General features: G+C 40.4%; 1 protein-coding gene across 2 annotated transcripts; it reads left to right on the forward strand.

Moving 5' to 3' along the window:
* Window positions 1–27,535, forward strand: ugp2b (UDP-glucose pyrophosphorylase 2b). Of its 2 annotated transcripts, none has more exons than XM_054798268.1 (10): window positions 1–283; window positions 8,326–8,453; window positions 10,686–10,793; window positions 16,833–17,018; window positions 21,279–21,412; window positions 23,327–23,624; window positions 23,951–24,148; window positions 25,513–25,755; window positions 26,267–26,371; window positions 26,578–27,535. In XM_054798268.1, the coding sequence occupies exons 2-10, from the start codon at window positions 8,355–8,357 to the stop codon at window positions 26,683–26,685; spliced, it is 1,479 nt and encodes a 492-aa protein (XP_054654243.1). In that variant the 5' UTR covers window positions 1–283; window positions 8,326–8,354; the 3' UTR covers window positions 26,686–27,535. The 2 variants fall into 2 exon arrangements, with proteins under 2 accessions (XP_054654243.1, XP_054654242.1); XM_054798267.1 differs by lacking the exon at window positions 1–283 and adding an exon at window positions 627–1,100.
* The last annotated feature ends 187 nt before the right edge of the window (window positions 27,536–27,722 follow it).

The following is a 27,722-nucleotide window of genomic DNA, read 5'->3' on the forward strand; positions in this document are numbered from 1 at the left end:
TCCAATTCGTTCCTGTTCGGAATGTCAGTGTAATGAAGAAAAACTAAGTCATTTATTTTTTTGGTTTGTTTAACTTCAACACTTTAAACGCATTTTGATGTATTTTGGAAAATACAGCGATGCCCAGGGCGAATCGGAATCTGCCGTGCTGACTCATAACCCCGCGGAGAGAAAATAAATATATTGGTGTGTCTCCTCTGGGGGAGTTGCTGAGGTCCTTTCGAACCGCTGGACCAGGCCGACTCTATCGACCGTCCCTCCGCCAGCATCCTGCGGACAAACGGTAGGAATACGTCATTTACATTTTAGCTTGACATCGTTGGTGTACCCCGAGCGAGATGCTAACCATGCTGATTAGCTACGGCTTTGTCGAGCGCTTTTCAAAGGGGCTTCATTTTAGCAACAGCACTGAGTCCCCTTCGCGGTGCGTTGAGGGCGCCTCCGTTTTGTGAGTGTTGTACGCGCATCGTCACTGAACTTCTTTCCTTTCGTCTTATATCAGCCTCTCTCCCATTTGAAGTCCCGTTAGGCACGTCTTGCAGATGGGAGTGACCGTCTCACCGGTTAATAATTGATATGCATGCCTGGACTCTAGTGTAAAAAAGGGGGAAATTGCCGCAATAATGTGGCCATAAAGTCCAAGGAGGGAGTTGGCGTGGAGAGTAAAAACCTGGGCAGAGATTGGTCGTCACAGCCAGGACTTGTGACGTGGTTTACGGCATTTGGGGCTGGAAAAAAAGAGCAGGAAGGAGGAAGGCATTTAAAAAGTACAGTGTTGGGTTCATGTCTTTTGGACGACGCTTCTATTTGGCTACTGTCCAGGAAGATAAGTGTGAATGTGTTCTTGTTTTGCTGCTTTTTATGACTTAGACGGGATTTATTGTCCTCTGGAGCTCCAGTGGTGATTGGACCTTCAAGCACTGAATGAATTGACACTTAGCAAGCACCCAGCATACACTTGAAGGAAACTACTCAACTGTGGGGATGGCACTTTGGCAATAACTGTGACTTGTTACTCAGGAATATTACACTTTTAATATTTTTAACCTCTTCCTTCTGGTTGTTACCTGACTGCTTAAACATGGCACTTTATGTGGAAGGTAAGTGGTTTAGTTAAAGTGAACTTTAACAACTGTAAGATTGACCAATTTGTGGCTTGGTGTTTAATGTATATCCCCATCTGATAATTCTCAAGCTAAAGCAATTGTCTCATCTTCATCTGCCTAGTGAATTAAAGTGCATTAATATTTAACCCTACTTTGCCAATATAGTATGTTTCCATCTCTTATAGACTTAACAATCCACACAAAACGGAGACAGCATAATGCCAAAAATATTCCTGGCTAGTGTAAGAAACGGCAAAAGGCAAACATTTGAAGAACCCACTATCTCATACTGTACATGTTGGAAATTAACTTCTTTTGTGGGTTTAACCCAGCGGTGGGCAAACTATGGCCCGGGGGCCACATCCGGCCTGCCAAGCATTTGAATGCGGCCCACCAGTTGCTTCCAAAGTAATTTAATCTTTAAGATACAAGCTGGCAACATGACTTGCTAGTAGTCAGTCAATCTGAGACAACCTTTTGATGGTTTAAGTAGCTTTTCACATGAAGCGATCCAGACAACTACCTCACGCACGGTGCCAAACAAACACAAGTAAAAAATGCATGTCACACAACTTAACCTACCCACTGCACAGTCTGTGAAGTAAAAAAAGAGGGACATTCACATGCTTAATAGTTAATGTTTTAGCGTTCATACAGTAGTTCATTTTGTATAGCGCATCCTTTATTCATGTACATTCCGGGTGTCTTATTTAGTAAAAAAAAACTGTCAAATTTCATTTTGTCATTTGATATGGTCTGATTTTAAAGTGCTCCTGAAAAAAAGGGACACAAGCACATACAAGATTGTATGACACTATAATTGAGGTGGACTAAGGGTAAAATAGAGTACATGTATCAAATATATAGTCTCGCCCCCCCGGCCAATTTTGTTAGCTCAATGCGGCCCGCGAGTCAAAAAGTTTGCCCACCCCTGGTTTAACCTCTTAATATTCTGGGATATTCAGGATTAATTGCAGAAAAAAGTCCTACCCAAAGTAAATGTAAAGCTGTCGTTAAACCATTTGAAGTAGAGGCATGGCTTTGAGTTCGTTTGAAAACTGCTAAGCTGAATTTGTCCCCCCAGCAGTCAAAAATGTGTCTAAGTGGTACGAACACTGAGGAATAGGAGTTTGAATACACTGAACAAAAAGATTTTTTGTAAGTTCACCTGTGGCTGGTCACAAATAGATTTGGCACTACCTGTTCGCACTATCTCATAAACACATTATAATGGGACTGGCGCCGTACAGCAGCAGGATGCAGAAGTGCATTGTAACTCAGCTTCTTAACACACCTGGTCTGCCAGGGAATAAGACTATGGTGCATATCAATATTTATTTTATATTTTTATATTCATTTTCAAGATGAAATTACACTAAATGTTGGGATATTTTGAAAAGTCTGAATTGGTAGCAACCTTGTCTTGAGTGAGCTGAAGAAAAACCTGAAATGTACTGTCACTGTTAATCAAGTGCTGGCTTGAAGTTAGACGATTGCAATCTGAAATCAACGTTATCAAAGAGAATTTACGGTGTTCTCAGTCAAACAGCACTTACTCTCTTATCAGTTAAACCCCTAATTAGCTGACCTCCATCTGTAATAAAGTTTTATACAACATGATGAATGCATACATGTGACTTGAACGTGCAACCTCTGGATTGGTAACTTAGTGCTCGTACCACCTAAGTCATGTTACTGCTGTAGATGTGCCACACAGATTCTGTAATGGTATATGTAAAACGACATTTGACCAGCAGAGGGCGCCATATAAACTGCCCATTCATTTTCAATGGGAAAACTTTCACGAAATCACAGTAAATGTGGGAATATTTTGAAAAGTCTGAATTGGTAGCACACTTGTCCCAAGTGAGCTGAACGTTTTAATGTTGGATTTGTTTGAATTGGTTAAGAAATGGAGGCGGAGTTTGTGGGGGAAAAAAGGAGGCGGAATAAGAAGTAGGAAGAAGAAGAACCGGAAGAATAAATAGATGAAAAATGGTGCACAAGTATTCACACAATGAGTTAGTGGTTATCAAACAGCCCCCAGCAATTTTTCTGAACAGCCGGCAGCTTGGCTGTGACCTCACACCTAATGAGCACGCTTTCCGGCGACCAGACTTATATTAAAACACAGCCATGGACGCACAGCAAAGTGAAGAAATTATAGAAATTATGACAACAATAACACAATAATAACATTAGCTGACATTGTAGTGTGATGAGTAGTTATTAATACATTGTTGCTACATACATGTATACATCAGCTTTTCAACATTTACAGAATAAGCATTGTCGGCTGGCACTATATCATTTTCAGAAGCCAGAGCTGCCTTCGCTTGTTGACAAAGCAGTTCATTGAGCACCTGCTATAAAGCACATAAAGAAGTCAGCCACAACATGTATGTTGTTTGACCGGCAGTGATTGACACTGACAGATCTATGCAGAGACTGCAAGATACAAGTAATTGACGCAATGAACGGTGTTTTTTGGAAATGTGAACAGGCTTACTCTGTCTGCTCGTGTGTTCGAGCAAAAGCCTGCCACACAACAAGCGGGCATAATATCAAACAAGTATATGACAACAAGAGAAAATCAACACAAAACGCACCACAGCTATATGAAAACATTGTATTCCATGCATAGTTCAGAGAGAGAGGCTTCTCCAAGTGACGTCCCTTCCTCTTTCTTGTCCAGTCTCCGACAGGACTGTTTTTCAGTGGCGAAAAATGTAAAAAATGGTAAATATGCCAACATTCGAATACATATCTAGCACAGGAACTATACCTATCAATGGCAAAAATAACAAGATTGACATGTGTTGGTGTGATGAGCACTTTTAAAAGTACAGTAATCCCTCGTTTATCACGGTTAGTTGGTAGAAGACCCGACTGCAATAAGTGAATTTCCGTGAAAGAGGATTCAATGTTAATAAATGGATTATTTTCATAGTTATGGCATAGAAAACCTCTTTACTATCCTCTAAATGTAACATTATTAGAGCCCTCAAGTCATGAAATAACACTCCTATAGTCACCTTTCCAGTCGATATAATCACAGAAAATATGACATATTAGGCAATACGATAACATACGCTCATATGTTAGCAGTTCCTTGTTTTTTTTCTGGACAGCATATTTCCAGCGTACGTCCTTGCGGCTTTAAGTGGCTTTACAATTGCATTACCCAATATAGCAGACAAGAAGTCTAAGAGTAAATAAGCCATGTAAGACGTAAATAAAACTCCTGCTCGAGCAGTGTCACAGTAAATGTGTTCCCTAGGGAACCTCAGTGACAGTCTAGTGCCTGTTTCACAGAACACCGACACCTAGTGGCCAATGTAGAATACATTACTAGATACACGATTACAATGCTTCTTCTGCCTTGTATTTGTATTTCACTTTATTTAGTTAGTTCATTTAGCCATTTTTATGCTTGAAAATGCTTAATTTAGGCTAAGAATAAGTACGATTTGCTTAATTACCATATGTATATATTTTCTTACTAGTAATAGGCCGTATTCAACCACAAAACGGTGATCATTTATTAATTACGTTTTGAAAAAACGGAATATAGCAAGGGAGCGATAAGCGAACCGCAATATTGCGAGGGACGACTGTACTTTTCATTAGCCCTACTGTGTCTGCAGCTTCAATGCTCATGACCTGTGTTTGTCCACGTCTGTCTCCGACAGTACTGTTGTGCACTTAATCCACTTTTGAATAAATGCCATCTACTACATCCAAAAACGTAACATTAAAGAGTGAGACAGGGGGATGCAAACCTTTGCCTAGCTATCTGAGCTACAGTGCTAACATTACAGTCACATTGCAACAGTAACATTATGCTAAGTTAGCCTATTCTCTGAACAAAATGATCAAACTTAGTTTCCACGTCTGTAGTTGACTGACGGATAGTTGGCATAACTCCAGATGTGCAGCAAGACTACTTCTCTTTTTCTTTTTTTTTTACAAAGCTGTCCTCCATTCATTGGTGGGCTAGAGACTGTATCATGTCCTTAAGGAAGGACGTTCTTCCTTTATGATGTCATGAAAAACCGTCAACTCTGCAAAAGCTAGGATGATGATAGATTTTTCTCATTTGTTGGTGACATAAACAGGCTCTAGGGACACATATTACAGTTAGAACATCATGAATCACTGTAGCATATTAGGGGACCTTTAATAACTAACAGGAGGAGTTTTATTGTAAAGTTTATTGAAGTGAAAATTAGACCCCTAAGGCGCAAGCATTTCACAGCTGGAAAACAATGAAGCCGCCACAGCTTTGAAATGATTAACTATTGAAACAGATATGTTTCTGTTCATTATTATAACTAAAACAATGTAAGCGAGTATCAATATCACTGTCAAGCATTTTGGAAGTGCAAGTGGCCTACTTCCCTCCTCTGCACCAGCTCCGGATGCCATGACATCCTTCGTCACTTTTCCCCTGCAATGTTGTGTTTCCTGTTATCACTTTTTGTCAGAGCACCAACGTCCCACATGTGTTGCTGACAAAGCAATGTTGTTAGACACCATTTTCAAGGTCCCTCTAACAACTAATGGAGCTTAAAGGTCATCCCGTTTTAAATCCATCTACATCTACTGGAGTTGTTCTCTCCTTTGCAGCTGTAGCAGCTTGCACTCCTCTGGGAAGACTTTCTGCAACATTTTGGAATGTGTGTCTGTGGGATTTTTTTGCCCATTCATCCAGAAGAGGCATGCAGCCAGGCAGTTAGGTTCTCTTACCGTAGTCTAAATCCACACTGGTCCATTGTGCGGAAATACAGAGAAGCCTGACTGGTCACTTCACAGAAAAAAATTCCACTACTGTACTCCAGAGTCCTGAAGTGGTATGTTCTACACTAGTTTATTCAACATTTGGAACTGTTCTTGGTGATGTAAGCAAGTAAGGCATGCGAACGTCAGCTGGACCATGGAGACATTCCATCAAGTCCCATATGTACAGTTTTTAGGCAGAAGTTGACGCCAGCAGATCTTTGGACTTTTGCAATTTTATGAAATCCTTACAAATGGCAGGTTTGTCCGCTTTTAATGAATTGTTTGCCCGCTGTGCTTCCTATCATGTCCTTCAGCGTCTTTACAAGTGAACATTGCCTTCTCACACACTGTTCCATTAATGTCACACGGGAAAAGTGATTCATTATTCCCCAAATAAAAAACGGTCTGATGTTTATCAGAACTCTGAGGACGTGTCTCCAGAAGTACTGACATCATGTTTCCAGATGTAACTAACCTTGCACTGGCGGAGCGACTCTTCTGGATCACATCAGCGTGAGAAAGTGTCACGCAAGGAAGCGTCTCTAATGATGCAATGATGAGCTTGTCCATTCCTACATTGTCAAAGCAACCGCTTGCCTGTTTTCTCTCCTACATAAGAAGTCCACTTCAGTGCTGTAGCAACGCCAAAATCACACTTAAGAGAACATTCTGTGCACAGTCGGCATTCACATTCCAATGTCAGATCATTTTTTTTGCTGCTTTTGTAGCACAGTGACCTTTACCTTTTGTGTTTGTCTTTCAATAGGAACTGTTTGTTCTGTTTCATTCCACTGAATTATCGTTATTATCTTGAGCTTCACAACTAACCTTCAGCCACTCAACATGTTCCTCAAAAGTTATTTTGTTCCAAAGCCTGCTGTCTTTGACCTTAAAGGTGTGCTCACGCTCACGGTCGGCACATCGCATTGTGCCTGGGCCTACCTAACATAGCTGACACTAATTTGTGCGCATGCACAGCTGAGTTCCCCTCTTATGGCATGATTGGAAGCGGTAGGGCAGAGCCCGGCACGATTCCATACACGCCGAAGTAGCTGAGTTACAGAATGACTCTTACATGATTGGTCCTTGCAGGTTATTAGTGGTAACCGACACAATTCAAAGTAGAAATAAAATAAAAAGACTAAAAATGATCCAAAAATGAAACCCTCAACGCTCACTCACCTGCGACTACATAGGTGTGCGTAATAAAGATCTTTCGCAAGTAATAAATGACAGCTACAACCTTCCATAGTAGAAATAATCAAAATGACATGAAATAAGACATACCGTAAATTCCGGTTTATAAGCCGTGGCTTTTTCTTAAACTTTGAACCCTGCGGCTTACGCAGCTTTGCAGCTAAATTCTAATCTCGTGACATCTCCTTTACTTCAGAACTACTACTGTTTGTTTAAATACAGTGTCACTCGCGAGTCAGGAAACAGTAGGAAACAGTAGCTTTTTATTAGGCAGGAACCAATTACGAGCTATCAGTGCACTCACAACACGCTTGTCAACCCATTGGAAATCGGAGGAAGTCATTATGCATAACAGCATAACAATATAACAGTCTGACTCACGGGGTCACCTTACGAAGAACACTAAACTCATCACACAGCAACTTAACACTCACAAGGTGTACCTGAGACATATACAAACATGTTCCAATATGAGTTTAAAATGAAAAAAAAAAAACTCTTTTAAAGTTTTTCTATAATGCAGTGTCTAAGCAACGCATTCATTGGGATTCTGCAATGATGTCAGCCTCCCTTGGGCTCTGGGCTCCTCTGGCTCCCTCTGGTGGACAGAGGCAGCATTGCAGCGCCAGCCATCCATTTTCTATGCTGCTTGTCCTCCATTGAAATGGATTGCTCAAACAAAATGCATTATGGGAAAACTTTACAATGTTTTTTCATATTAAACTTGTATTGGTACATGTTCGTATATTTATTAGGTATACCTTTTCAGTGTTACGTTGCTGTGTGATTGTTGAGTGTTGTTTGTAAGATAACACCGTGAGTCAGACTGTTATACTGAGTAATGACCTCCTGCAATTTCCAATGGGTTGACAAGCTCGTTGTGAGTTTTTCATTGCCCATGATTGGCTCCTGTCATATAAAGAGCTGCCTGGTCCTCACAGACTCGTGCGCTCCACAATATGCCATTTTATGATGTGGACAAGTGCGGCTTATACACCGGTGCGACTTATATATGTACAAATCCTTTTTTTTCCCTCTAATTTAGTGTTAGTTAGTTATTATACACTGGAATTTATGGTAAATAATCCAAAAAGTCAGGGAAATACATTAATACAGCAGAATAGAAGTGATGGGACAAGCAAATGGGGGAATCGTGCCAGAGTCAAGCACGGCACACATGGCGTAGTGTGAGTACGCCCCAAGTATGACCACACCTTCCCCATCTTCTGTGGTGATTCAGGTCTGAGGAAAGGAGCGCTCAACGGAGGGATGTCTCAGTTCCAGGAAATGATGCGGCAGCAGCTAGAGAGCTCCATGCACGCTGAGATGCAGAAACTGTTGGACACGGCCCCGGGCGCTGACAGAGAGGTACTCGTCATTCACAACCCCCAATCCCCAAATTACCCACTCCCATCTCTCCTTCCCCAACCATCTGGTTGCGATTTGGGAGGGCGGAGGGGGTCACAGACTAAAGCTGGGAAAACACAAGAGTGACACATACTGTGTTGCGGTGCCAATGAGGGTTCCGCCTGCTAACAAACACATACTTAAAGCATGCGTGTAGAGGGCGGGACCACATTTAACTGGCTTCAACTGCAGCAGTGAATTTTGCTTTATCACTCCAAAGTTAATATCAAATAAGATAATGTTGCATTGTCCACATCATGGATTTCAAAATAAGATGTTGGGTGCAGCTGATTTAACTACCGCGGCCATAGAATAGTAACAAAGTTAACACATTTTGGTACGTCTTATTTTGGTACGTTTTCTGGTGTAGACTGACAATCGTTAGATGACAGACATGTTGTTGACATTCAGCAGGGTTTTTTTTAGTGTCACATTTAAATGTGATCAGGTTCTGCCTCCCCTACGAGTGCATCCCTAATTTCTACCACTCCAATGTGAATGTGTTTGAATAGAAAGTGTGTTTGCTCTGCTAACAGTCAGTTATCATTAACTAATTAATTAACATTTCACACATACTCTGTCAAAGGTTGATACTGGGATCGTGCACCTAACTCCAAAATGCAGATACTTTAGTCTGGGCAAAAGACAAGAATTTTCTTCAGAATTGGCGAGTAGGGTTGGAGAGCATCCTCGTGGGCAGTGTAGGGAAGGATAGGCAGCGAGCAAGGCAGGGCTCCGGCAGGGAAACAGGTGAATCACATGGGCTGCTACTACTAATACTACTACAGGAAGGGATTTTTCTGTGATTGGCTGGCGACCAGTCCAAGGTGTACCCTGTTACCCTGCCTCTCAACCAAGCATACCCCCGCAACCCTAGTGAGGACAAGTGGCATAGGAAATGGATGGATGTATGCGCTAAGCTATATGAACAAAAGATCCATGTTAGCTTTGTGTTACAGGTGACAAAACAAATAAATGTAATATATGTAGTGCAAGGCAGCACGGTGGCCTAGTGGTTAGCATGTTGGCCACACAGTCAGGAGATCGGGAAGATGCAGGTTTGAATCTCCGTTTGGGCATCTCTGTGTGGCGTTTGCATGTTCTCCCCGTGTGTGCATGGGTTTTCTCCGGGTACTCCAGTTTCTAATTGTCCATAGGTATGAATGTGAGTGTGTCTATACGTGCCCTGCGATTGACCAGTCCAGGGTCAGCCCAAAGTCAGCTGGGATAGGCTCCAGCACCCCCGGACACTAATGAGGACAAGCTACATACAAAATGGATGGATGGATATATAGTGCATATATTAATCATTATTTAATTTTTGTTTTATAATATGCCAAGGGCCAGTAAAAAATGAGCCCCCGGATTGCACTTTGGACACCGCTGTCCCACTGTTAAGAGATTCTTTATCTGTGTTTTTAATGCATCTGTTGGCTGCTTCTGTATGTGACTGCATCCACTTAACTTTAACGTTCTAGAAATCCAAAATCTAGACTGTGGGGAGGTAGTTGCTATAAATAAACTAAAGTAAACTAAAACTGCCTACGAAGAGTGCAGATGAAAAGCTCCTTGGCGGAGTTATTACATTTCTTTGTACAGGTCTGTGGACCACACAATGAAATCAGGTCCTGAACACTTTGCAATTGTCCGTACATTTCTGACAGATAAAAAGATTGAACATAAAATGGAAGCAGGCCCTACGAGGGTGTACCCCGCCTCTCGCCCGAAGACAGCTGTGTTAGCCTCCAGCATATAGAAGATGGTTGGGTGGATGTTAGCACGTTCAGGACAGATGTGTTTATGAGAGTGAGAGTCATTAAGTCTGCAAGTGGACCAAACTAACCATGCAATTGTAGGGTGCAGTCATGACTGCGACTTTAAAATGAAAATATTGACAAGATGAAGGTTGAGAAGATGCATATCACACTGTAAAACGTGTTATGCTGTGTGTTTGTGTCTCAGTGTACATTGTATTAGATTAGTATACGCCTGAATTGTATGTCCAATAGAACACGCCTTAATCAGTACACCACAAAGCAACAAACACATCCAAGGTATGGAGTTATGACGTGCAACTGGAAGTACAGTTACACAAAGGTTTACCTGACAACGCACACATGCGCGCGGACACACTCACACACACACACACACACATTGTGTGACACATGACTAAATGAAATCTTTGTGTTTCAGGCGTGCAAGAAGGACTTTGAGGGCTTCAAGAGTCTTTTTCACAGATTTCTGCAGGTGAAGGGGCCTTCAGTGGAGTGGATCAAGATACAACGGCCGCCCGAGGACTCTGTAAGTTAGCTTCCTGTGTGGCTTCTGCATACACTACATGGTCACAAAAGGTACAACGTGATGTCGACACACAAACCAAGCAATTGGCATGACTAGCCAGGAAGTGTGGTGCACACGCACATGTGCGCACGCGTTGTTGACATTATGGCTCGACCTTTGGGAGGATCACAGTCCCCATTGCTCAACAAACTCACATATTGCATAAGTCGACTTCTCCCTGTGCATACGGCCATGGCCTTTGAACTCTTTCATGCATGATAGACATCAGCAAATTTAACGTTTGCCTGCAATTATTTGTCTTTAGTGTTTCCAAATGATGTTGCTGTTGTACAGTAGAAACCCTGAGGCCAGACACAAACCGTTCCAGGATCCTTCTCCACCCTTAAATTAGTTTGCATTTGGAAACAAATTTTCCCTCAGGAAATACTAGAAATCAAAAAACTAGGGCTGTCAAAAATAGAACGTTAACGGCGTTAAGTAATTTATTTCATTAATTACATTACAATTTTTTTGCATAATTAATGCATCAAGGCAAGCCACGGCTCTCTGTTATGTCGACAGACAGCGGTACTGTGTAGCTCCCCACAGAGTCACACAGAGTCTGATGCTCTTTTAAAACTTTATTCTTACCTGAACACATCAACAGCAGTGCAACTCCCTATATGTATCTCCAACTCCAAACAAACACGTCCATTCGTCATTGCAATGACACTTCCTCACTGTCACTACACAGACGGCGAGATGCATTCACAGACAATACGAACATCACAACAACCTCTTTATTATGGGTGTATGTCGGGTCTAAATAAACAGAAATGCAAAGAAAAACAATAAGTGGATATTCTTATCACTCACTTTGGAAGTCTTATTGCGGCAGTACAATTTGCTATATTTAAGTATGCTCGGAAATCCCAGAGAATTCACTCAAAACATGTGAATTCAACTTAAAGGAATTATTTGTTACATGAAGTATGACATCCCCATCAGCAGTGACTTACCCCCCCACTTGGTCCCCTATGTCCAGTGCTGGTTAGATTTCGGTAGTCGCTGGGATTACACAAGTAAGGAGTTTGGGTTCTCAAAACAATATGCGTTCAAAAGAGTAATACCTTTGCATCATAAAAATGCCTCCTCAAAAAAATCGGACCTCACACATCGCTCTGCATTATATTCATTATTCATTAAAAAAAATATTTACGAATAGTAAGAAATAATAAACAGAATTTTGGGAGAAAAAAACGTACAGAAACTGGACCGAAACCATAGCCCCACATATCGAGGTATGGATCGTCCCATGAATCGACCCGTGGGTTGTCCTGGGTACCTAGGCATGTAACGAATCAGATTTTTATTTTAACTGCAATTTTCTTTTCATTGGAGTTGTTTTGGCTGTTTTTAAAATGTATTATGTTGTTTGTTTAATTTATTTTATTTAAAAACTCTTGACAGTCCAATTGTTGTCCCATGTGTAAATACACTTGACATATTAAAGTTTATTGCTTTTGATATGGTGTACTTGCATTACTATGCCATATACTATCATTACATGAATGAAAAAATGGTATCAAAATAATGTTGGCAATTATATCGTTTATCAGCAATAATTTGTAGGAGAATTATCATCCAGCAAAATGTATTATCGTGACAAGCCTACCTGTACTGTAGCACGCCTATTAATTTGTGATGTTTTTATGTTGATATTGGCATAAACATTATCAGCATTGGGTTTTTGTAGTTTCACATTTGTAGTTTCACATTTGGATAGTAAATGTGCAATTTGCAATGACTGTAATGTGCGAGTTATGCGAGGGGGGAGTAGGTCTGCCTTCAATACTCACTCGCTTTTTCATTTACTACTCAAGATGTGACCTGACCTCTTAGTTTGAGGGAAGAGCTGCTGCAGATGTCCGTATCGGTTGATATCGCTATCTGAATGAACTGTTGGACAGTATTGGCATTTTGGTAAGAGCATCTTTACTACTAATCTGTTTATCCATGACCACTTGGCCTTTGGGAAAAATGGTAAAGTGGATTAGGGGCTGAAATCCATGAATCGCATTATTAATTATATATTTATTAAGGAATTGACCCCATTAACTGTAATATTTTCACAAACTGTGGCCGCATACATTTTTCACAGCCTGGCCACCCAAATTTGAGTTGATCAACGGAACAGGAAATTGTTTATTGAGCATTCACCATGCCATGTTGGTTGTGTCTCACTGAGCTTGTACAAAACATCCTCAGTGGCCCACAATCTCGGCCCCTCTCACGCACGCACGCACACACACACACACACACACACACACACACACAAAGCCTCGTCTGTCTTTGCCACCCAGCAACTACACCGTCACGCACCCCGCAGCCCTCTTTCTCATGAGCGGCGTGTTTTGTGCTTGCAACTCAGTGTTAGAGGAGAGATGTCATATGGAGGGAAGAGAGAAAAGGTTGCATAATGAGAGGAGAGTTAGGCGAGAGGAGCACTGAAGTGGCCAAGATTAGTGTGCTGAAAAATGGCGTAGATCCCTGGTAATGAGGCAAGATGGCGTCCCAGATCTTCTCGTCCCAGATAGGAAAGTCTATACCTTATCACAGTCAATGAATTCTGCATTTTTCATTCATAGTTTTGTAACTTTGAAAGATCAATTTTTCCTCCTTCTCTGTTGGTGCTGTGGTCTTTATTTGTGTTCACAACATTTAAATATTTTAAAGTTACAATATACGAGTAATGGTCATGGTTAGGCCTGTCATGATAATCAATAACTCGATTAATTGCATGATTATTCATGCGAATATGAATGAAGACACAAAAGTGAATGATGCGAATATGAATGAAGACACAAAAGCGAATGCCACAGCCCCAGTGTGGGAATATTTCGATTTTAAACAGAATGGACAAGGTCAGCGTATGAACACCGACAAAATGATATGTGGCATTTGTTCGAAAGTAGTGGCAAGGAAGAAGGGCAATACAAGATCCTGTCCAGTTCTCCCACCTGGGAAAAAAACTAACAATGGAGGTGGAGCGGAGCCTTCGTCCTCACAGTCAATGCTTACTGAGGCGTTTGGCCGCCAAAGTAAATGTAAACAAAATGTTGTGCGCTCACAGACAGTGTCGCTCACTACATTGCAAAAGAAATGCAGCCTTTCAATGCGGTTGACAGCTGACATTTCGGGAAATGTTTGACAGTACGATTGCCTGGGAGAATGTACATGTACTGTACATGTCAAACAGCAACTCCTTGTGCAACTGGTAACATTGCTACTCCAGAGAGAGCCTGCCGTAGATCACAAGGTCAACATGTTGGTGCTCCTTGCTCGGAATCAGTCAAATTAAATGGCCACAGATTTGCATATGGCCTGTGGTAGTCTACACTTTTTATGTTTTGTTTACCGGTTGTTCGCGTTTACCTGTTATAGAATAACACTCATTATTACACTCAAAAAATGTCAATAATATCGATTATCGACAGTAATTTGTAAGACAATTATCCTCCAGCAAAGTTTGTTATCGTGACAGGCCTAGTCAATGGTTTCTTTGTTTTGGACATGCTTAACAAGTTACAGTACATTAAGGAACATCAAATGTTTACACTACCACAGTTCAAAGTGTTGGAAGAAAGAAGCAGACCTCACGTAATCTTACCCCTTCTTCATGTCTCAGCAATTACTGATAGTTTGTTCCCTTCCTGTGTTTACGTATATATGACCATTATTTAATACCTACAGAAAAATAGAGAATGCATGACAATAGCTAAATGTATCATGCAGTGCTGAATGAAAAAGAAAGTGTTAAAATAAATACAAATACTTAAAAATAAATATAAAATAAAATAAAGATAAATAAAAACATGAGTTTAAAAATAAATTAAAAAAACACCAAATAAATTATTAATGCATCAATCTGGGGTGTGTCTTGACCTTTTAGTTGTCTTCTAACCTTAATTGTTCAGCTTGGCAAGACATTTTGGACAAGTGTATGCTTCCAACTTTGTGGAAGGTCCTTTTCTGTCCTTGCTGCCTGAAGCTGATGAATTATGTTTTATTTATATAAACATGGTCCATCCTGCTAAACCAGCAGAATCATCAAATACTTGGCTAAGCTAAATCCCTCGAACAAAGTCAACATCTGGTGAGGGAAGCCGTCTCCCTTCAGGGGACACAAGGCCTGGATGGGAATCCCGTCTGAACCACACGTACACTCAGGCTAATTACGCTTCATGGCGGTTTGTCTATAAAAACACCTCACTGACTTTTACTTATTTTACTTTACTTTTATCCTGTTAAGTGAGCAAAATTTTGTGTGCATGCCCATCAGCTGTGGTATCGTTTTTCTGTCATGCATCTGACTGAGTGTGCCATTTGTGCTTTTAACATCATCCTCTTTGTGGGAGGGGGCAGGGACATCGGTGTTGTTGTGGTTTGCCATCAGGAAGTTGAATACATGCGTCTTGTAGTCCTTTTAATTTCAGCATTTTCACTCTTGTCCTAACAAAAAAATATTTTATCACTTGGTGAACGTAGGAAATAAAGTTTCCCGTTTTATAAATGTTCATAAAAATGTTACAGAAACTACAGTGGTTCACAAAAAGGACAAAATGTTATTAATCAAAACAACCCTACAGCACATTATGGTATGTACTGTAAATGACTGAAAGCAGTCCAAATTTTGACTTATTACATCATAATGATGTTTCTATTTTAATTTGCCATGAAGCAGGGGTCCCCATTACATCGCTAAGGTAGTTTGGGTCGACTGCGTAAACGTCACTTTGTAGATGTCATATGACATCTGTCAGCTGACATTAAGCTACCCTCCTGATTCAGTCTTGCGCCCTGCGGCGTTTAAAGCTACACACGGAGATGCAACTTTGATCTTTATTATTCTGATTACAGATAAACTAACTCAGCGGTAATTCGATAACAAAAGTTATCCGTTCACTTGTAGCGGCTAGTTATGTAGAAAAAAAAAGTGTTTTATTTGATGGCTTTGCTTCGCGTCATGAACTCCACTACAGAAATCAGTGTTTTCTACACGTCCCCTTCTTATGATGATGAAATGGAAAATGCGCCCATTGGTGAAACCTTGCCTTGACTTGCTGCATTGTCTTTTGCATAATCACTTTCAATTCTTGTATATCGCTAATGTTTGATAGCAAAGGCTAACTGGATGTAATACATGAGCTGTGTGTCCTAATGAACGTTACGTAGCTATTTTGACTCACAGATTACCAGTACTCAGGTTATGTACACAACTACTGAGGAATTATGTGTAATTATCTTTCTTGCCATATTGAATATAATTATGATATCAACTACCTTGATTACCTGTAAACTTTGAAAATATGAATGTGAAATACTAATCATTAATATTTACAATAGTATTTCAAAGTTAACGATTAGCTTTTATATATGTTTTATAGAAAGAGGTAGATCATTTTGACTTGTAACTTGCATGCTGAAAAAGTGTGTGCACCCCTTATATACAGTCCATGTATGACGTACATAAACACGTACTCATATTTTTTTAATAAATAGCGTAAATATATATTTTCTATATTTATAATAGGAGGTAGATATTTGGGACTTGGTCATTTTAAAAGTAGCTAGCAGGCTGAAAAAGTATGAGCACCCCTGCCATAAAGGATTTTAATTATGCCCCGCGATTGACTGGCAACCAGTCCAGGGTGTATCCCGCCTCTTGCCCAATGTCACTTGGGATAGGCTCCAGCATACCCACGACTCTAGTGAGGGTAAGCGTCATAGAAGATTGGATGGATGGATTTTAATTAGATTTGTATCTGGATAGTACTGATGTTTTTCACAATTATTTTTTTAATCTTCAGTTTATTATTTATTTTTAATAAAAATATACAGCTTTTGTACAGGAGAGAGGACTTTTCATAGCCACTGTTTTGTTCTTGTCATCCCACCACAGCCAAGTGAAATCCAGCAGCAGTAAAATCATGACACTCAAGAATCAACAAGACGTTTTGGTAGCATGTCTTGTTATGTAATATGTCTGCCTGTGTTTAGATCCAACCCTATGACAAGATCGCGGCACGGGGCCTTCCAGATGGCGTCGCTGACAGCCTGAACAAGCTAGTTGTGGTGAAGCTGAATGGGGGTCTCGGTACCAGTATGGGCTGTAAGGGTCCCAAGAGCCTGATCAGTGTCCGCAACGAGAACACCTTCCTGGACCTGACGGTGCAGCAGATAGAGGTAAACAAATGCATCACACTTTGGTTTGGTTTGGTTTGGTTTAGTTTATTTGAACATGAAGGTTACAATGGAATACATCTCGTGAATCATTTTTTGACAGTTCCACATGTCCAAAAGGAGTAGGAAGAAGCAAAGCTTATTTAATCCTACCCCCCATCCATTCTACATCTAGTACAGTACATGTAGTTCACTTCCTGGATTCCATGTCATGTTTTCAGTGATAGTCAGGATAACACATAATAGATAACGGTGAGATAACCGTCCCCCCAAAAAAAGAGAGAACATTCATAATAATGATAATATGATGACAATACTAAATAAATAAATAAATAAATAAGAACAAAGCTTTTTTTTTTTTTTTTTAAACATAACAAAGAAAATTATAAAAATAAATAAATAAATAAATAGAAATAAATAAATAACAAATAAAATTTAATTAAATAAATAAAAAATAAAATAAAATAAAATAAAATAGAAAATAAAAAAATAAATAAATAAAATATAATAACTTTGACGAGCTTCGACATCAGACAGACGAGTCTTCAAAAAAATAATGTTGGTCAAGCTGGCTTACTCCATGGTGGAGAACAAACAACCTCGCCAAGGTTGTTGACGCAGTCGTAATGTCAGAATGGGCCTGGCAGGATGTGATGTCATGCCAACATTAACTCTGTGTACTTTGGGCTTGGATGCTCTCATGTTAGTGTGTATTAAGTTCATACCCGCCTCCACCTCTCTCCTCGATGATGTGTATGCTTGGTGTGTCTGGAAGACATTACCAAGAGAGAGCTGTTGTAGCACCTAAACCTGACTTAGACGTTAAGTTTAACGCACAGTTGTGTTTGTTTTGTGTATCAAGGGTTGCGAGTTGTGTCTCAAAAGTCTGCTCATTCAAGGCTTATCCAGTAGTCCCTTGTTTATTGTGGTTAATTGGTTCCACACACGACACTGATAAGTGAATTTCCGCAAAGTAGGATTACTTCTTTATAAATCGATATTTTTGTAGTTATGGCATAGAAACCCAGTTTACAATCTTCTGAATATGTTTTTTTTAACATTATTAGAGCCCTTTAGACTTGAAATAACACAGTCGTCACTCGTTTATCGCAGTTAATTGGTTCCAGAACCGACCACAATAAGTGAATTACCGCAAAGTAGGATTCAATATTAATAAATTGAATATTTTTGTAGTTAGAGCATAGAAAACCTGTTTATGACTTTCTAAATACGATTTGTACCATTATTAGAGCCCTGTAGACATGAAATACCACCCTATACTCACCTTTACACTCCTATTATTCTTTGTTTACAACACATTGCTCAACTCTAATGCCCAGCCTACGGGATCACTGCAGGGACACGAGATGGCCGCCCCTTTAAACGTAAGAAGCCAAAAACTTAGCACTTCCACACGGAATGGGAGGAGAACTTGCAGCTATCGATCCATCGTTGGCACAAGTCTGCTGTCAAATGGAGGTGCTACGCTGGCATCACATGACCACTGTAGTTATGCTAGGGTCATGTGATGTGATAAGGTGTGGTTTTCATCTGTTTTGTATTTCCTACTCTACAGCAGGGGTCAGAAACCTTTTTGGCTAAGAGGGCCATAAAAGCCACATATTTAAAAATGTATTTCCATGACATTGTTATACTGAAGCTAACCAATAATCATAATAAAATACTTACAACTAATGCAGCTTCTGATACTGCATTGTTTTGCACGATACTCGTCATCTTTCTTTCTTTCTTTCTTTTTGCCATCTTCTTTATCGAAAGGGTTCGCTGTGCAGAATTAGCTAGCTGACTTGATTAAAGGACGGAAGTTTACTTCTTGACCTCTCAATGACCCGGGTAGGCTAATGCATTATCCAGTAATAATAGGTTTGGTGTCCAACCTGAAAATATAGGAAGGACAGCTGGCATTGGCTCTGGCCACCCGCATTGCGGTAGAAAATGGATGGAGTAATACATGAGAACACATGATACATGACAATGTTTTATATTTTGAACATTGTTTTTAACAGTGATTTCTATAAAGTTTTACTTTAAAATGTCAGTGGAATTTTTTTAAAATAAATTAATTTTATCGTGTTAAGAAATGTCTGAGAGCCGGATGCAGTCATCAAATGAGCCACATCTGGCTCTCGAGCCATAGGTTCCCTACACCTGCTCTACAGGTTGTCCAAGTCTGTATATTCCATATTAATATTTATATTCATTTTAATTGAATGTATATTCACATGTGTCATTTCTAGGCATATTATTCTTATAGCTGTACAGTATAATGGGCCAACACAGAGGTCCAAAATAGATGTTCTAATGGAGTGATAGTAATAACTGAATTTACTGTATATAGCGCCTTTCCAGACACCCATAGTACTTGACAACGAGATCCCATTATTCATTCCTCAGTGGTGACGATAATTGGTGATAAATGTTAAGTTTGTATGCTACATTTGGAGCTACAGGGTACACTGACGGGGCTGCCAATTTGGGCCAACGGCCTCTCCGACCACCAAACATTCATTCACACTTACACATCACTATGTGCTGCACTGGAGGAGGCACGGTGGGTGAAATGTCTTGCCCAAGGTCAGATGGATGGATGATTCGAACCACCAGCCCGCCAATTTCTGGATGACCTGCTCTACCTCCTGGGCCACTGCCACCCCTATATAGAGGTAGTTGTGTAAACATACTGACCATGCCAGTTGAGGGAGCCACACATGGGGAAAATAGAGCATGTAGGTTATACAGGGAAACAGTGGAGGCAGTGTGTGCTGCATGAAGAGTGTAGAGAAAGTGTGTGTTTTCTTCATCATACATCTCAGCTTGACATGTCTCCCATTGCCAATATAACCAATTCTTTCATTCTATTGCTTTACTCTGATGAAGTAACTGATGTGTACATTCTTTTGGGATTCATTTAATACTGTGTATAAGCAGTACATGTGTGTGTGTGTGTGTGTGTGTGTGTGTGTGTGTGTGTGCGCGCGTGTGTGTGTGTGAGTGAGTGAGGTTGTGTTTCGTAAGCACCCTGGGGGACGCCGCCCTTCTCCCAGCACACTGCTCTCTTGTGCCCCAATCACTACACTCCAGTTCTGCTCAGGTCTGATCACATTACCTCCTGTCCTAACTACCTGTTTGGAGAGAAAATAGAGCCCACTCTCTGTCACAGACACACACACCGCCCCTATTCAGATGCTGCATCATCTTATCAAGAGAAGCTTTCAGGTTACACAATAGCAGCATAAACTCTGTGTAGTTTCACTGAACTGTGGACTAAATCGTTAAAAAGTAACGACTGCCTTGCCGCCGCCTTCTTGTAAGAGCTGTCCATACAGCCAGTGTCAACATACTGGACTACACAATGTTGAAATCCTCGTTAATTGTGTTTGCAGTGTACTGTGTAGCATGTATGAATATATGTGTTGAACATCCTGAAGTGACAGAACACCTCCTTCCAAAGGTGTGTCATATTTTCCAAATGACTGGCCGACACCCAGCCTGGGTAATGAATGGCAACACAATCGTTTTGTCCCACTTTAGAAGACAAATAGAACCTAAGTCACTCAACCCATTCTACCCTACTCTTGATGACAAAGTTCCTCTGGAGGCTAAAGCTGCCATGTGCTAATGTGAACAAAATCCAAGCAAGTCGGACTAAGGGAATAATAAGGCTAAGTCGCTCACAGCACAAAGCAGAATCAGAGACTGTTCAAGTTCATGCCAAAGGTGGTGCCATGACGCCTCACCGTAACACACTTTGGCAAATCAGAACGCAATATGCAAAAGAACAAATACATTTGGAGATAACGGTGCGCACAGTAATCCCTCGTTTATCACGGTTAATCGGTTCCAGACTCGACTGATAAGTGAATTTTTTGCAAAGTTTGATTCCTTGTTAATAAATGGGATATTTTGTAGTTAGAGCATAAGACCTAAGTAAGTTTTTTAACGTTATTAGAGCCCTCTAGACATGAAATAACAACCCTATAGTGACCTTTACACTCGTATTACCCAATGCAGTAAACATAATAAAAAGCAAATAAGCCATTTAAGAGATAAATAATACTTGTGCTCATATAAGTTGGTGTAAATGAGTTCCGATGTAAGAGGAGCTGAGTGAGAGGCAGACAGGAAGTGACGTCGGGGGTTCAGGGATTTTATTAGCAATTATTGTGCCTGTTATGAGATCATTCAAACCTGCCAAAAAAAAACTCTTGTTCCAGCACGCGTGTGTGTGTGTGTGTTTTGCAGCACCTGAACAAGATGTACAACACGGACGTCCCTCTGGTCCTCATGAACTCCTTCAACACGGACGAGGACACCAAGAAGATCCTACAGAAGTACACACACCACCGTGTCAAAATACACACCTTCAACCAGAGCAGGTTAGCGTATACTCTGTGCGCATGTACAAGAATACTATGTCATTCACTGTTTAAATGCTTAAATGTAGGCTGTCAGCGATATTTAAAATACATATACAGTCGTCACCCGTCGATTGCGGTTAATTGGTTCCCGACCGCGACAAGGGAATTTCCACGAAGTAGGAGTCCTTCTTTGTAAATTGAATATTTTCATACTTATGGCATAGAAAACTAAATAATAAATATGTTTTTTTAAATACGATAGCATAGACTCACACGTTAGCAGTTCCTTGTTTTGTTTTTTTTTTTTACTTCCTGCGGTGGCTATTGTCTCATCAGTGTATCGTAATGGCGGCTTTAAATGGATTTACACTCGTGTTACCCAATGTAGTAGACATAATAACAGTAAATAAGCCATTTAAGTTGTAAATAAAACTCCTGCTTGTGTGTGCCACAGTAAATGTGTTCCCTAGGACAGTATTTTCCAGCCTTTTTTGTCTTGTGTACCCCCAGAGCCTTTTGTCGTACCATGAGTACCCCTCCTCACTGAGACGTGTTGGAAATTCTCCAAAAGAAGAATGTATAATGTGTGTAATGCAACTGTTATGATTTTGGCACAGTTGTTTCACAGGTTATTGTCTCCATGGGGAAACTGGTTGTAGTATTGTTCCATTTTATTGTCTGGCTTAATATGAAATGTCAGAGAGAATATTTACTTATCATCTTGGAAATTAAATGTTTCTACGTACCCCCTGCAATTTGCTCACGTACCACTAGGGGTACGCGTACCCCTGGTTAGGAATCACTGACATAGAGGATCTTTGGACAGATGTGTGGAGGACAGGAAGTGACGTCAGAGGTTCAGAGTTGAGTTCTAGCTTGTCATGGGTTATGGCCCCAACAGAGGCCCATGTTACTATTATGATCATAATGTAATTATTATTGTGCCTATTGAGACCGTTTACACCTGCAACAAATGCCTGTTCTGGCGATCACGTCTGGTGCTTGTCTTACCGAACTATTGCTGACACTTTGTGGCCAATGTAGAATACTGCATTCACAATTACATTGCTTCTTCTGCCTTGTAGTTAGTTCATTTAGCCATTTTTATTCTCGAAAATGCTTAATTTAGGCCAAAAATATGTCAAATTTGCTTAAATATACCTTTGTTTGTTTACTAATAATAGGTCTTAGTTAACCACAAGTGATCATCAACAGTGATCATTTAATAAAATCATTTATGAAAAAAATCAAACGCAAATAGTCCAAGATGAAGGCGTTCGTCCAATGCCGAGTGTATATAATCCACACTGCTTGCCTGTCGTTATTTCAGTAACGATTTACAATCAATACATTATTTCAGGCCGGATTGTAACAAAGTTGACCGTCAAAAGTTAGTGTTGCCGCAGCCACACAGGGCACCGTCATCTACATCACCCTGTTACGTATATGTATGCTGTACATATTATTATACTTTATTACCACAAATATATATATACAATATTACCAACTTACAGTAAATGAGATGGGTTTTCTGAGAACAAAAAGTGCTTTTTTTCAGCGAGAAACAGCAGGAATGGGTGAGCTTTCCCACAAATAAAACGAAATGCTTCTTACTATAATATTCATTACAAATTTACATTTGGATTTCATGATTGTGGACCCACAAGAACAATTCCTTTTTGTTCCATTAAACACTTTTAAGAGAATGAGCTCCAAAGCGATGAATCATGAGAGCATGAAGGCAGAAATAATGCTTCATGGCCACTCTCACTCGACCGGCCCATCTTTTCCATGATGTTGACTCGACAGGACGTTGATCCAGCTCTCGAGCTGTTTGATCAAGCTAACACGCTTGTGATGGTTTGGCGTGTTTCCTTATCTGGGACGTTTGAAGTCCTCTTTGAAGGAAGGCCTTTTTATCTTCCCCATCAGGTATCCTCGCATCAACAAAGAGTCCCTCCTGCCCGTGTCCACCAGCCTGAGCATGACGGGCCAGAACGCCGAGGGCTGGTACCCACCGGGCCACGGCGACATTTATGCCAGCTTTTACAACTCGGGCCTACTGGACCAGCTGATCGCTCAGGGCAAGGAGTACATCTTTGTGTCCAACATCGACAACCTGGGCGCCACCGTTGACCTGCACATCCTCAACCACCTGGTCGGGCAGCCCAATGGCAAGCGCTGCGAGTTTGTCATGGAGGTTACGGACAAGACACGTGCAGATGTCAAGGTTTGTACTGCTGCACCATCACCTGCCACCAGGTGGCGCTATGACATCCTGTTTATCAGCCCAGCAAAGGAAGTGCATCCATCCATTGTGTTGAATGTACATGTTTTTTAAACGTCCATGACGGTCTCGGTGTCTGTGTTTTTGTAAAGGCTCAAGAGTTTCCCCTAGGATTACAGTTTTGGTGGAGGGTGGTGGGGAAGGTATCCTTAAATGACTTCTGTTGTGATGTGGCGCTATAGAAAGTAAAAATAAATGAACTTGAAACACTGAGACTTATTTGCAAATATACAAATAATTATCTATTATGTCTGATTCTTGACTTATAGGGCGGGACACTGATCCAGTACGAGGGCAAACTGCGCCTGTTGGAGATCGCCCAGGTCCCCAAAGCGCACGTGGACGAGTTCAAGTCTGTGTCCAAGTTCAAGATCTTCAACACCAACAACTTGTGGATCTCGCTGGCTGCCATCAAGAGGTTGCAGGAGCAGAAGGCCATGGACATGGAGATCATCGTCAACCCCAAGGTGAGCTAAAGGGCATCCACACAGTGGACACACTAGAACAGGGGTGTCCAAGTGTCATTTGTTTTTGTTTTTTTTTTTTATTGGCTCACAGCATATTCTAAGACTATAATATAACAAGAAAACTAAAAAAAAAAAAAAAAAAAAAAAAAAACTGAACTAAAAAAATCAGCAGTCATTTTACAAGAATAAAGTCAAAAGAGAGAGAGAATAAAATTTTAATCATAATGATAAAAAGTGGTAATTTTACCAGAATAATGTTGTGATATTATGAGGACAAATAAAGTCATTTTATTAGCGTAAAGTTGAAACTTTTTTTTTTTTTTTTTTTCCAAAGTCGCAACATTATAAAAAACACACAAAACAACGAATAAAGTTGTAATTTTTGGAAAATTAGCTTCTGAAAAAAGTTTGAATGTTATGGGAACAAAGTCATAATTACGAGAAGAAAATTTACAAGAAGAAAGTTGAAATCGTGGGAATTTTTTTTTTTTTTTAAACAGCAGCAGAAATGAAAAACAAGTGTTTTTTTTACAAGAATAACATCATATTAAGAGAAAAAAATTGTATTCTAATGAGAAAAAAGTCACAACTTTTTGAGAATAAACTTATTCAATATTATGAGGAAAAATAATGTTATTTTAGTAGCATAAAGTTTAGATTTTTTTTTAAGTTGTAATGTTATGAGAAACTAAATAAAGTTGTAATTTTTTAAAAACTAGATTGGAGTAAAGTCAAAATATGAGAATAAAGTCATAATATTACAAGGAAAAAAAATTAGGAAGATTATTTAAGAAGAAAGTTGAAATATTTGAAAAATTAAAAAAACAACAGTAAAATGAAGTTCATACTAACAGCATGCTTTTTCACTGACGTTACAAAGCTGAGATGTATTTTTTTCTTGAAATATATATAACTTCTTAGCATACCTACATGTGTTGGTTTACAAAATATCAAAGTGGCCCATGCGTCCATTCATTTTTCGGTATGTGATCCTCGGTGGAAAGTTTGAACGCCCCTCCACTAGTTTTTGCATGGTGGAAAAATGACTAAATATCTACAGTATTTATAAATATTATTATAAGTATATATCCTAGACACAAGCCATATTAGGTTCCATGTGACTTGCTGTTATGTCCTCGTTTTCCTTTAACTTCTCATCTGTTATCAGTTATGGAGGCTATGAGTCTCCATTGTTGAGGGGGCCTTTTAAAGTGTCTGCTTGCGTGCACCACCATCACTCTGTGTGAGGACAGAAATAGACTCAGTGCTTAGAAGCGTATCGTGTTTCCAGCATGACGTCAGAGTCCTACCACCATCATCGCAGTTTCATTTCCTCACCACGTCGTCATCGCTTGTCTTTTCAGACGCTGGATGGCGGGCAAAACGTCATCCAGTTGGAGACGGCGGTGGGCGCCGCCATCAAGTGCTTCGACAACGCCATGGGCATCAACGTGCCGCGGAGCCGCTTCCTCCCCGTTAAGACCACGTCGGACCTGCTGCTGGTCATGTCCAACCTGTACAGCCTGGAGGCTGGCTCGCTCACCATGAGCCCCAAGAGGGAGTTCCCCACCACGCCACATGTCAAGCTGGGCAGCTCCTTCACCAAGGTAACCACACAGAACCGTTCTAGTTCAAACATGCCTTTATGGACCTCGCTTTGTGCTGTGGGAACAAAACGGTCTTCCCAAAAGTGTTAACACAAAATTTGAAGCATAAAATTGTCTACAATGTCTTGTTAAGATAGGGAAGATTCAACGCAAACTGCAAAAGTCCTAAAAATTCCTCATTTTGATGTGCAAAACCCAAAACAAAGTGAAACTGTACGAAACAATTACAGGCATGCAGTATACAGTATTGTACTGACAAAACGTGCAGTTACTTCTACACAACATCAACATCTTGTCAAAGCATCTTCCTGCTGGAAAACATTGTGAGACATCGCCCTATGCTACAACCCCCCACCCCAGATAGCACCATCAAGCCACTTTCTACATAAAGTACCATAAAATACAAGAAATCCGTGAATGTGTGGAGGAACAAATGCCGAACCATGAATAGGCGGGGATCTACTGGATCCTGATTCCTACTCATGATGTGCTTCTGTGTTTGTTTGTTCAGGTCCAAGAGTACCTGACCCGCTTTGAGAGCATCCCTGACATGCTGGAGCTCGACCACCTGACCGTGTCTGGGGACGTCACTTTCGGGAAGAACGTTTCACTCAAGGTAAACGTGCACGCTCAGGGCGTGCAACACACACTTGGCCCACTGCATTTGCCACTTGAGCAATGATCAAGCTTGGCTGCTTGCTCCAAAATATTCCAAAGCCAGAAGGAGCATTGCATTATTTAATCCTTCACTGCTGCTAAAGATCCTATCAGCTGACTCTCGTCCTTCCACACACACACTATCACGTGTCTTCCTCCTGACAGGGCACTGTCATCATCATCGCCAACCACGGCGATCGCATTGATATCCCTGCCGGTTCCATGCTGGAGAACAAGATCGTGTCTGGCAACCTGCGCATCCTCGACCACTGAGGCCTTTTAAAACCTGCCCACCCGCTTCATCCCAATCATGTGACCTGTTTTTGTTTTTTTTGTTAGTTTCACGTTTACCAGTCAGATGGTTGAAGAGGAGTGTGACTGTATACGGAGCAGGGACACACTGCCCCCTGCAGGCCGCACACAACACTACTAAAATCGAATAATTGATTGGCTTGTCTTTGAAGGTCCTACCTTCTCACATTCGGGTCATTTATTTCATACAGAAACTTCAATGGCTGAGTCCAACGTTTCCTGAACCTGATTTGGTTATCATGCTATTGTGTAATGCCACATTATGTGCATGAATCGCCTTCCACACGTTAATCAATACTGAAATCTACTGCTATGATGTATCATTGTAACGCCAACCTTGTGTAGTGATGAAATGTAAAATGACCCATAAAGGTTTGAAGAAAAATAATCATATTTTGATTATATTCTTTTAAAAAACACATAATCACACACCTACTGAGAGTTGAAATGCTTAAATGTGAAGTTTGGATGCAGAACTAATCTATAGCCTTCCACTGAAGTAACCTGGTTGAAACAAAACAAAAAAAAAACAAAGTTGATGCCGTGAAGGTCTGCTACTTGTTGTCTTCATATCGTGAATTGTGCATTATTATATTTTATTTTATTTTTTTGGTTGGTTTCTTTGCTCACTCATATTTTATGAAACCAAGCGCCTCCTTTGTTGTTTCATCAGGAATGAAACACACACACACACACACACACATTGAGGACACATCTTTACACAAAGTTGAGCATGTGAACGGCGAGACTGAAATCAATGTGTTGACGTTTGACTGTAAGGAGGTCTGATTAAAGTGCAATATGATACTCAGCGTTGTGTACCTTTTATTATTAATTACTTGAAACCATGTATTAATGAATAAAAACACAAATAGAATGGACAATTATTTTTTGCGGTGCACAAATCCTTCAAGTAAAACCCCTCCCAGATCCTTCTCCTCACCTCAACAACTTCAACTTTTTCCAACTACAGAAAGGTGCTTATTTCACAAGCTCAG

Source organism: Dunckerocampus dactyliophorus, chromosome 14 (genome assembly GCF_027744805.1).
Source record: "Dunckerocampus dactyliophorus isolate RoL2022-P2 chromosome 14, RoL_Ddac_1.1, whole genome shotgun sequence".
Taxonomy (NCBI): Eukaryota; Metazoa; Chordata; class Actinopteri; order Syngnathiformes; family Syngnathidae; genus Dunckerocampus; species Dunckerocampus dactyliophorus.